Genomic DNA, 13036 nt, shown 5'->3' on the forward strand with positions numbered 1-13036 from the left:
TGAAAGAAATAGATGTGTTAGTTCCTCTCTGAGCTTCTCGTCTGTCTGCCTCAACGGTCACCATGTCACAAATGATCTGTCATAGGGATTCACATTGTTCTTTTGTGCATAGGCATCAGTCAGGTGTGAAATGCCCTTTCTCTTCTCTTTTGATTAAGTCACATCCAATGATGGTGACGGTGCTTCCTCAAAAGAGACTGACTCATCATGTTGCTATGGCATGCAAAAAAACTAGCCGTTCTACAGATAATTTGTTTAACAATGCAGCCTTTTGAGTACCTTTGCATACTCATATAAGTGCAAAATTGTTGTGTAATCCAAATGAAAAGTTTTTTTTTAATTCCAGCTCAGAAAAATCCCCATATCATCTGCCTTATTGGTAATTAGAAATTTTTCCTGCTTAAAATCCGTATTGGTCTAAAATAGATCCCATATTTCTCCTGCTCTAAATAGCACACGCATAAAAATGCAGAGGATGCAAAATACACAGAATTATATTTTGCAATTGTTTCATGGGACAATAATAATCTCCAGTTCAGTAGTGATGAATGATAAAACATCCCATGAAAGTATCAGATCCCATGCAGTACAGAGTAAATGTATTTTCAGGCTGTGACTCCACTGCACTTCCGTGCGTGGGCTGTCCTAATGGGGCATATGGTAGTCTGTGCGCAGTGTAAAAGACTTTAACATAAAGACTATGATCTACCCAGAAAGAAGAAATGAAAAAGAGGATGGGAAGTTGCTTTATTAACCCATCATAGGGCCCCTTGCTGTAGAAAATGCTGTGGGAATCTAGACAAGACAGAGCAGTTTGTTTTCTATCTCTACCTACTTTTGTGTTTTTGATTAAGCTTTAGAAGAGATCTTGCTCTCTTTGTGAAACTGATTGCGTAACAAATTAGAATATGAACAGCACAAATTTTGTTTGTAGCTATTGTTAACCAAAAGCTGGTATTTCTTTGTTGCCCTTTCGGTCAGGTGACTGATCCTCTTCCTGCTTTCTGCTCTCTGAGAAATAAAATGCTTGTGCTGACTTGCCCTCTGTAACAGCTGACAGGACAGAATGAACCAAAACTACAGCCAAACTGATACAGAAAGCTTTATGTAAGTAACAGTACTGGTAGCTAGTGAGAGAATTCCCCTCAATAAATCATGAAAACTCAATAAATGAGTTGTACATGAAACTATGTTAAACAGCAGCGTTGCCAGCTGGTTGATATAAATGGTGCACAGGCCTCATGCCTGACTCTGGACAGACAGACAGACGGACAGACTGACCAGCAGTCTGTTCAACTGAGTCATATGGACTCTGACCAGACAGTGTCTCTCTTGCTTATAGTTGTATGATTACTGCCTGCAACTGTCTCACTGATACACAGGAACATACATCTTTCCTCTCTCATGTATTTGCATTGAAAATGCATACATTCAGATTGTTACTGAACCATATCAAAACATACATATCTGCTAATTTTTATTTATCCTGACCTGTCAGAAGAAGAAATGTTAAAGTGAATAACTATGGTTCTAGAAGCAGCTACTGCATGAGGTGTCACCAGTGAATAAAGGCTTCTGTCTGTACTGAGAGTATCTTTATGCTGCAGACAGTTAAATAACCATGGCAAACTACAGCTCTCTGTTTTGGTGACAAACTAGGCTCACACAAATACATGCAGACAACTAGACATCTGTTAGCTTTTACATTGTTTAACAAAAAGATGGTTGCATCACGAGAGGTAAGTTATTAGTTGAATCCCTGAGCTACGTGGCAAAGAACAGAGTTGACTTCATTTTGTTTATTTTTCATCCCTGTAATGAGAAATGGGGTCTCCTCCACTTTCACATATGGAAGGATTTACCTCTGGTTAGACCTCAAGCAGGGTTATTATTGTGAAGTCGTTTTCAGCATCCACATCTACCCCCCTCTCATGCTCTCTTATAAGTAAAGAGTGTTGTCTGACATTGTGCTCTGCAGAGCAGGCCTCCATAACTGGACCTTTACTTATGATGTATATTTCAACACTGTGTGGACTGTCCTCCAGTTCTGTGCTCTGCTGATTTAACTTAATGTTGTGTGCGTGTGGTGCTGTAAGTGACCCTAAATCATATTATGTTTGAGTGCTTCCTGTCAGCGATGTAATCTGGATGTATGTTAGTGATTTGAGATACATAGAAGGACTAGAGATGGGGAAAAAGATCAAATGAAGTTCTGCCTGAGGCTGCAGAGTAAATATCAGAATGGGAACCCCCATATCTCTGCACAATCACCTGAATACCACGTATACAAAAAGCAGAAATCCCAGCACTGAGTTTGAGTTTAATAGTCCTCCTTGGTGTGGGGAACTAATTACTCACAGTCCTGATCTGAAAGTAAATCTCCTACAGATTTTTCTGCTTTATTTCGCAGTAATGTGGCTAAAAATAGACCTTTAGCCTGAAAAGCTGTATGTGGAATGTGGTTTAGCACAGAACGGTGCTGAAAAGTGAAACTCCCTGATCTGTGAAAGTACGTTCATTCGAACACACAATAATATGGGGCAGAACAAAATTAAATAGAAAGAATTGGCCACACGCAATTGGCTTGAGACGCAATGGCTTGAATAGACAGCCAAAGTAACTTGCAGGCACCGTGTATCTATCCATCATCTGTCACTGGCGTCTCCAGACGCTCTGACTCAGTACTGCAGCCTTCGCTCATCAAAACGCTGCTGCTTTCAGAAACATTTAAAGAAGTGCAGCGTTGGTCCCTTGATGTGTGTCAGTCTGTCAGAGTCTTCGGTTCCGGGCGGCTGATTGAGAAAGTGGGGAGAGAGATTTTCCCCTCCATCAGCAGAGTTCTTGTCCCTTTGGCAGACACACTGCCACACTGCCGTTCACTCCCAGAATGCAGTGCGTGTGTTAGCCCGGTCCAGAGCTGTGGTTGTAGGGGCAGACAGGGAGACGGGTTCGCTCCTTGCTGGCCTGCTTGGCGGAGGTTGGATTCCATCTGCGACCAGTCAGTCAACATCTTAGCTGTGAAACATCTGCAGATTTCTTCCCCTGGCAGTGTTTTTGCATATACATTTGCATTTAGTCCAGAAGAGTTAAAACCATCAGCGGAGGCAGTTGCAATAAACGTTTTTCCATATTATTACATGCCTCCCAGTTTATGTGAAGAGATTCTGTTTGGACAACACTGCCAGGTTTAGCAGCAGGCTCGTAAGATGGCTGACATGAAAGAAAAGTCACTTTACAGAGGAAGCAATAGCTCCTCTGAAATGATGTTCCCTGCAGTTTCTCTCCACACAAATAGTCTACCTCTTGTGGTTCCTTCCTGACAAGTTCCAGTCAAAGCCTTTTATATGGACCGTAGAATGCTATTTATAGATACAAATACCAAAATGGAGGTATTCTAACTTTGACAGAAGGGTTGTATATGTTTTGTTTTTGTCCTGGATGCTGATCAGGTTACCGTGGTGGAAAGTGTTTGTGTGCATTCTATGCATGTCTATCCTCAGGCTATAGGGGAGGTCTTCAGGCCTGGGTCACACATTTTAAGGAGATGAGATCATCGTTTATGGAGCTGGTCTGACTGTGTGCTGTGTTGCTGGCAGGTTGAATGGCCCCAACCTGAAACCATGTGGGAAAAGCTGCTGTCCTACTTTAGTTCATTGTACCACTTCTTTCTATTCGATATTCTCTTGTATTCTATAAATTTCCCTCCTTTGTCTAGAAAAGAATGCAGGTAAAGGAGAGATTGTCCTTTATACTTACTGCAGCTTGAACAAATAAGGCTCCTGCCAGCAGAGCAGCTTACCAGTATGTCACTTGTGAACTGGTCCAACTGGTTGATCCTCTGTTACGTAGTTCTTTTGGTGTCTCTGTTTTCTTTTGCCAGACTTTGAAGCCAATTTATTCTTAATGTCAACAGGGCCCTCCTGCGCTGCAGAGAGTTGGCTGAAACATTGCAGGTTATGTGTTCAACATGGGGAAGTGCAGAGCAAGTATTTCTTGTCCACGTGTATTAACAGAAAACGAATGTTTCCTTGATATGTTTTTAAAAATAGGTTTAACAAATACTAGATTTAATAATCCATATTGAACTGATGCCTCTGCAAAAAGGGAAAGAAAAATTTTGGGCATTAAAAAACTTTCCCTTTTCTTTTTAATCAACAACAAGCACACAGTGCCAGTCATCTAATGTTGCCTAACTTGTAAACACAGTACAATGGATAAATAAAATGAAATAAGTCTTGGGTTGAAATCTGATATTTAGATCTTTTTTTTCCATAGCAATACATTTAACAACCACATTAAATAAGTACTTAATAATGAGGTTGTGGGCCTGAAAAGGCAGCATTCGGAATAGCAATCATTTCATCACCAGAAACTAGTGTATTATCAGTCAAAGTTTGTTACAGTTAAAAGCTTGATTTAAACCACCAGGGTCATCCAAAGATGAAAAGAAATTGGACATGCTATGATCATTTCTAGTGTGAATCTAATTAAGATCTCTATTTTAACATAAAGTCTTTTGATGTAAAGTTTGATTGAAGTCACAATCTTTTTATTCTCCCATCCAGTCAGTGATTTTATTAAATTAGTTGGTGAGGAGAAAAGACCTCCTAGATTCCTGTTTAACTCCTCCAGGCCTCCTGCCTGCCACCCTGTCTCACAACTTCAGACAGGAAGTTCCTATCACCCGGAACCCCTTTTAACAGGAAGCAGCTACGACACGGGAAGTAACTGCAGTGGTTCTCTCTGCTGTTAGCTCAGGGCCTTGAGGGGTGTGGATACACCAGAGTATTGTATTGTTGTTCAGGAAGTGCAGAGGAGTAGCTGCCCATTCTGTCTGCTGAGCCATTGTTTATCTCTTAGTTATGGGTTGCACCTCTATATTCCTCAGCTATATTTGGTCAGGCTGGGTGGCATTGTGTTTGAGTCTGGGAAAAGCTGGCATTACTGAGTTAAAGTCACTGCATCATGCACACGTGTCATTCATTTCACACACATACAGTATACAAAGGCCTTACTGTAATCATATCGCTCAGAATGACACTGAAGAGTGGAATATGCTGTTCCTTACAAGCCAAATACAGCTTACATGTAGCAGCATGTTGCGGGCCTCTTCAGGGTCTATTCATGGTGCTCTGACCACACCACAAGCTAAGGTTTGATGTGGTACTCATCGAGACATGGGTGGAGCTGCTTGAAATGGCTTCAATCTGGTAAAACACCAGACCACAAGAGGAGCAAAACTGATGTTAGAATACTTTATTCTAACTATTCCAACCTCTTACCTCTGACATCTTCATTACTTGACCCTCTCATATGTAAGCATACAGTGGTAGGGTAGACCAAATAATTTGGACGTGTCATGAAATTTGATCTAAATGTTGGTTTTGCCCGAGCAAAGATGTTTTAATCCCAGACAGACGACACCAGTGAGATCACAGAAATACCTATGAAGATGCAAACTGCTGCTGGATAACAGGCGACAGAATCATGTTTGTCTTTCACACAATTTGGTTTGCATTGGGACATTTATGTGACTGAGTCACAGAGTAATATACAGAGTGCCAAGTAGGCCTGCTCGATTGTCTCAACAATCATAATCAAAATCATAATAGCTTGGTCAATATTGGGACCACAACAATTTAGGGAAAGTACTAGTCAGTACTCATTACTCAGTATGCATTTATCGACCTGAAAGAAACCCAGTAAATTTTCTTTAACAATAAATATATTCAACTAAAAAACTATTTCTAAATAATTGTAATAAATTAGATGAATAAATTAAATAAATAGATATATACATTTAAATAAATAATATACGAAAATTAATAAAGCACAAAAATGAAAAATAAATTGGATTAAAATTAGATCTACTATGTTGTAACGTTAGTGCACTTCCACAACCTACTTAAAACTACTAAACATATATTCAACATATGAAAATAATAAATAAATATAAATAAAGGCTAAATAAATAAAGGCTACTGCAAGATTGCAAATGCAAGTATTTCAGACCCATGTTAAATAAAAATAATACAAATATGGACCAACAATTAAGAGCATTGGGTAAATAATATAGGATACAGAAAACAAAAACTTTTTCATTTAATCCAACAGGCTTGACAGAATTGAGGGTAAAATTTTAATGCTGCAGAAAAGTTATAGTTTGACTGACTATGTTAGTGTAGAGTTGAATAGTTCATGTTGCAATTTACAGCTCTATGTTCCATAGTCAGTCAGTTATCAGTTGTGACATCTCGCATGGTGTATACTCTTGATGTTGAAATGCCTGTGTGGTCTGTGATGTTCAGACTAAACATGTCTTAAAGATGAGGATTGCTGAAATTCTTGCACTAGTAATAACTACTAATAAAGAAAGTATGTTGTGCTTCAGTTTCTTCTGGGCTCAATTAGATTGTAATATCTTCTACTCTAATACTGTAAAGACTGAATCTCTCGTAACTTTGTGGGTTTGTTGTAGTTTCTCAAGTATTCTTGTTTCAGTTAGTATCTGTTTCTGTGTATGTATCAGTACTTCTAGTGTCTGATCTGTTTTCCAGCCTTTGCTAATAATAACGATGATCTGTTACAATCAACCATTGCATACTGAAGCAATTAGGTTTTTTTTCTCCCAACCACCGCTACCACCACTTTGTTTCCACTATGCTGTCATCCAATACGATTTCATTTTTTTTCCCCCTGTCGTTGATTTACTGCTGTGTAGCTGTCATGTGATAACAGGCCTAACGTTTTTCATACAAGCTTTGTTGTTTTAGAATTAGCGTCTTTGCCATCATTTACTGTCTTCTATATATTAATCTGTAAATCATTTATGACAGAAGCAAACTATTATCATTATTGTTTAATCTGTTGATTATGAAAAAGTGAACATGCCTTTTACAATTTCTCAAAGTGCCAGTCCAAACACAGACATTTGTTCAAATAAAAAACAGAATAGCAGCACACCCCATGTGACACACTAGATCAAATTAATATTTGGCATTTTTTCTTGATATATTACTCAAGTACTCAATTCTTGTTTGACTACAATTCTGTTGATCTCCTAATCCTTTAGAGGGACATTTCACCCCAAAATCAAAAATACACATTTTTTCTTTTACCTGTTTCAATCTAGATTGTTCTGGTGTGAGTTGCTGGGAGTTGGAGATATTGGGCATATATATCTGCCTTCTTTTGAATATAATAAAAGTAGATGGGACTTTGCTTGTGATGGTCAAAGTGCCAACAAAAATGCATTTTAAAAGCTTGAAACTGCCCACAACAATGTCAAGTGACATTTCTTTTGAGATTTTCGAATTTATTTCTGCTTTGAGCACCACGAGCAGTGCCATATAGCTCCATTATATTCAAGCGAAGGCAGACAGCTGATATCTCTAACACTCTGCAACTCCTACCAATAAACAAATTATAAAGATTAACAAATATCACTACAGCTAAGAAAATAATGTACTTTTGATTGGGGGGGAAATGTCTCTTTAATCACTAACATTGTTATATATAAATCATTTACTGTGTAAAAAATAGATCTACACAATTTGCAAAAATCTGCAAATCATTTCCTCTGAGAAAGGGAGCACTGCCATGTCATTCTGCTCAACATAAAAAGCAAAGAGTGTCAAAATAAATGCTTCTGACCTTCATGCTGTGGAGTTATGAAGTGCTACAGTGCAACGTCTTTCATTGGAACAGTCACAGTTATTGAATCGAAGCACTGACCCCTCTGAGCGCTATTGATGGCGTTGTTGAACGACAAAGAATCAATTCTTTGTTATCACTTCGGTTGAGTTAAGCTCTAGGGGTTAAGTGTAGTTGATGGGATATCGTGGCAGCTTGAAGCAAGGCCAAACATAGAGGAGGAACTGTGTAGAGACGTGGTTGCATTCAATCACTGCCAACATCATGTGATTTCACCAAAGCATTTTTCACATTTAGGACAACAACAAACAGTGATTATTTTGTCACTAAGTACTGTACTGATGTTGTACTGGTGCTTTGTCTTAGTAATACAGCCACCAGTTATTATATAGTTCATTACCTTTCTGCTTGGTTCTCCAGTTTAACCTGTAATTAGAGATAATAAAGTTGAGTAGGGCTTAAAGAACATGATTGGTATCTTTGTGGGTGTAAAGTGTCTGCAGCTGAGTCAGTGAGTGAGCATTTCTAACGAGAGGTTCGAACGTTTGCACGAGCGCCTGCTGTTGCCCTCTGTGAATGTGGGAACTCTCTTTGTGACGGTTGGACTATTTGGACTCCTTTTGTGAGTGTATTCATGCTGTAGTGAGGTGTCAGTGTCAGGGCCTTGGCAGTGCCTGTGGAAACGTTAACCGAAGCGCCTTTTAGCAGTTAGACTTTAAAGGATGCAGCAGTGCCCACTTTGTTAGTCGGCCCTCAAAAATGGCCCCACCTTGGGCTGCAGTTCTCACCCGAAGAGGCTGAAATGGAGTTCAAGTGTTTGTGAGGTTGTGCGAGTGTGAATGTGAGTGTGTGGATGCACGTGTGTATGTGGTCACAGCTTTTGCAAATAAGCTTCTGTTTCTCTCAGTTTTGTAGGCATATTAAAATTGTGCTAAAAAAGCTCAAAACTCTCATGCTGTCAGATCATCAAAGAGGTGACTTATAGGAGCAACTGCATATATTTTAGGGGGAAGTATGGAAACTCTCGGAGCATAGAAAGTTGTTTCTGAGAAGTCAACAGCAAACGTAATTAGTTTTTTCCGTGAACATCTAATCTCGTTCACAACATTACACCGTTTTTTTGTCTGTTTTGTTTGCAAGTTGATACTAGACCAAACATTTAATGTCTTTTTAGAGTATATAATTTGTACTCTCTCCCACTTGCTTGTTGAAACAAACAACTCATAAACTGTACTGTTTTAGGGACACTCCCCTAGTTCGGTTGTAAGGAGAAGTGTGTGTATTTATTTGTGTGTCTCTGTCTCTCTGTGTGTGAGTGTGTGAGGGGGCTGAATGGGGATGTGAGACTTCATTCGGATAATTCTGGCTCTGATGAAGTGGAAATGTACAGGGGAGGGAGCAGCCAGAGAAGCCAGCTCACCGCAGAGAGGAATAAGTTAAGACAGTATTGTACGTCATGAAATGGTCATTGGATATGCATACCTGCAACATGTAGATGTACACACTGCAGATAGTGAGTCCTTCTGCTTTCTGTCTCTCGCCCTCTTCCTCTACTTCTCACTCTCCCTTCAGTATTTTTTTTACCTTCGATAAACTTCTTGAGAACAACCCCTATTTCGTAAGAATGCAGATTGAATGCTGTTTGAAAACCATGAGGCTGCTTCCACATACCTGCAGAGCCTTCCAGCCAATCAGATTGTCCGCTCACGGGCAAGTTCGAATACGAATGATGCTGTGACATGTTTAGCATTCCCTCCATGGTGCAGCGGCCGGGGCTTTGCAAAGATTTCCCAGGGTTTTGTGCTCTTGGCTGCAAGGTTTGTGGAGTGGGGGTGATCAGAACAGTGCTGGGCACAGTGGGCACCATTGAGTAGTGAGACGCTTTGGAGTATCGGTGCCAAAACACACTTACTGACCTTCAAACCTGGAAGAGAAGTGATGGCATTGTACACTGTAAACACAGGCAACACCTGATTAAATAAATGTAGTCATTATTTATTGGCATACTAAACATACTGGCAAGCAAGCACATAGCATAATAACAGCGTGGTAGAGTTTGTTTGTGGTCTACACACAAACATGGATAGAATATTTAAAAAAAAAGAAAGTGAGAGTGTGGGTGGGTGAGCCAAGTGAGTGAGTGGGTAAAAGTCTTGTCTGAGCAAGTCCAGGTTAGGCTGAGGATAGATCATTCTGGTCACGGATAAGAGACAACAGAGCATCTCTTTCATCATCCATCAACAAGCAGCAACACTTGCCTCATACTTCCCTCGGGTCCCAAAGCAAATTCAAATTTTAGTGCACTGAAAGAAAAGTTGGTGCACAATTGTATTTGTGCCAAATGGGTAAAAAGAAAAGAAAGTTTCAGTAGAACAAGAAAATATTTAATGTAAAACTTGCAGGTCTACCTCAGTGGCAGAAATGAAAATAGGTCAACGGTTCACCCTTAAAAATCCCAACCAGACCCTTTAGCTGTGTTTGTGTGTGTGTTTGTGCTCCCCTAAGTCCAATCAGCGTCAACACCACTGTATCAAATTCACCCTGCAACTGCTTTGGAAGATACAATGTGGCTCCTATTTAACATGCACTGAGTCAACTTCCCCTGCGGTGGCCTTTTGTTAAGTGTGTGTGTGTGTCCGTCTATCTGTAACCATGTGAGCAAGTGCATCATGAAGTAAAAAGAGTGCTATTCTGTTACCGAATCAATGAAGTGAACGGGGCCCCTGAGTGAGGGCTGGTAGCTGGGCTCTCTGTGCCCCTGGCTGGGTTAGTATTAGACTGAAACCTGGAGAGAAACTCTGGTCCTCTCTGTTGCTGTTTCTGCCTCTGACACTGCTAAACAGAACGGCTGTCCCAACCTCATTTATCATCACTGACCTATGCTCTCTCTCTGTCTTTTCACTCTCACACACACACACACACACACACACACACACACACACACACACACGAGGAAAGATGGAGGAAAGAAAAGAGGAAAGACAAGAAAGAGATGGATGGGAGGAGAGTGAGAGGAGGGCAAGAGGGGACAACGAGTTGCAGATGCTCGCCCCTCTTAAGGCCCTCAACATACATAAACACCCATGCACACACACACACACACACACAGTCCCACCCCCTTCTGCCATCTCAGCTGCCATTTAAAAACAAGATTTAACCCCTTGACTATCCAGTTTCCTTTGTTGTCATGTTGATTTGTTATTGTTGTTGTTGACCTCAGTGAGGGTGCTGATACATGTGCCGGCACCAGAATGTGTTGTACCTAAAGCACCTCCATATAAGGTTTGAAACTCAACAGAGTTCACAGTTAAGTTTCAAAACATTATCAATGAGCCGGAGGAGATTTTTAAAACTTTCGGGGCACTAGTGGCTGCTTCAACAAAAAATGTGTTTCTTCAGCAGTCAAGACACAAGGCATATTTACAGCAGCGCTTTTAAATTAGGTTAAATCGGTCTCTGGTTTGTTTCCCCCTTGTTGCAGTATTGGGTAAGTGTGAACACAGTAATCACACTTACAAACTCATGAACCGGTTCAGACCAGAGCCAACAAAGGATAGGCAGAAAAATCTTAAAATCAAGCCAGATATGGATATTTTTATTGCAAAAAACGTAGATAAAATTAAATACCTAAAGTTATAAATGCAGATATTAAAGCTTAAATAGTATTATTTGTAGCATGCATATGGAATTAACTGATGTGTAATTGAAAACTAAAATATAGATAGATTAAGATGCAATATACAGTACAGGCCAAAAGTTTGGACACACCTTCTCATTCAATGCGTTTTTCTTTATTTTCATGACTATTTACATTGTAGATTCTCACTGAAAGCATCAAAACTATGAATGAACACATATGGAATTATGTACTTAACAAAAAAAAGTGTGAAATAACTGAAAACATGTCTTGTATTTTAGATTCCTCAAAGTAGCCACCCTTATATAAGATGATAGAAAATAAGACATGTTTTCAGTCATTTCACACTTTTTTGTTAAGTACATAATTCCACATGTGTTCATTAATAGTTTTGATGAATTTACAATGTCAATAGTCATGAAAATAAAGGAAACGCATTGAATGAGAAGGTGTGTCCAAACTTTTGGCCTGTACTGTATATGCTACAGCAATTATAGTACAAGCCACTGTGAAGGGCTTTTATAATATTATATGCATCTGGATTACAAGTGCTTAGCTGCATTGCATCTTTTACTTTCAGAGAAATAGGTTTGTTATCTGTCTGCTGTTACGAATATACAGTGTAAATGAATGCACTTTATAGGCAGTGCATGTTTTTGACTTCATACCCTGACATTTACCCTGTCTGTCTGTCTGTCTTCTTCTGTTGTTTCCATCAGGCCTTTGGGAATGCCAAGACAGCCCACAACAACAACTCAAGCCGCTTTGGTAAATTCATCCAGGTGAATTACCTGGAGAGTGGAGTGGTCAGAGGGTGAGTAATTAACAGCAGGTGCATGTGTGTGTAATTTTGAGTGTGTGTGTCTCTGGTGAGTTTCCTTAATGTGCAGTACAGCACCATACAGGGACATGTAGGCGATTGTTTTTGTGTTCTGTATCCGCTTCCTGTAGCTGGTCAACGGGGTCTTCCACCTCTCTATAGCCTAATATCTTCCTCTTTGCTCTTTTTATGGCTGGTCATGTGGATCCCCCTCTGTGCAATATGTGTGTGTGTCGACTGAAACTTTCAACCACCGTCCTGCTCTTCCTTTTTTCTCAGAAGTCAGACTTTGGTTGTACCAAAGTCTGGTCAGCCATGTCACTTCCCCATTTCCTCATCAGGAGAGGGGAACAGCTGCAATACAGTGTTTTTTTAAAAAGACAACATGTCATGCATAACATGTAATTATCATATAAAATGTCTAAAATGCACTAGACCGTTATATATAATATATTTTGTTGAATTGTGAAATTGCATTATTAAGTGTTTCCAACATATTCAAGATGAATTTTAGTAAAGATAACAGCCAGATCCTGTTAATGGTGTCATATCCCCTTTGGTCAGTGAGTCAGGGTTGTGGTTATCTGCCAGAAGCTGACATAAATTGACTGTTTATATATATCTTGAATGGTTTTAACTATATATCTTAACCAGATGTCATGTGTGTCAGATGTCTGGATCTTAAGTTATCAGAAAAACGAGCGGAGCACACAAGTGACAGCCCTGACCCTCGGGGATGTCCTCTGTCCGCCAAACAGCATCTGTGAAACGCTGATTTTAAACATGAAACTGTTTTATTCTGTATTTTGGAGAGGAGCAGTCCTCTGTGGATAATTCGGCTCCTGGTAAAAACCTCCTGAAAGATAAACACTGAAGGAATCCTCACTTCTCATAGGAATCACTTAGAGAAGCTGAGTGCAGGTGCT

At 39.8% G+C, this 13036-nt stretch overlaps 1 protein-coding gene across 9 annotated transcripts in view; it reads left to right on the forward strand.

Moving 5' to 3' along the window:
• Positions 1 to 13036, forward strand: part of si:zfos-588f8.1 — a 65892-nt gene that overhangs the window by 22502 nt on the left and 30354 nt on the right. For all 9 annotated transcript variants that reach the window (XR_009394895.1, XM_059340839.1, XM_059340840.1 and 6 more), the window contains exon 5: positions 12010 to 12104. Coding sequence is in view for 8 of the 9 variants with exons in the window: in XM_059340839.1 (XP_059196822.1) it covers positions 12010 to 12104 (95 nt within the window). In the remaining variant the exon portion in view is untranslated. The remainder of the gene's footprint in view (positions 1 to 12009; positions 12105 to 13036) is intronic.

This window comes from Centropristis striata, chromosome 9 (genome assembly GCF_030273125.1).
Source record: "Centropristis striata isolate RG_2023a ecotype Rhode Island chromosome 9, C.striata_1.0, whole genome shotgun sequence".
Classification (NCBI taxonomy): Eukaryota; Metazoa; Chordata; class Actinopteri; order Perciformes; family Serranidae; genus Centropristis; species Centropristis striata.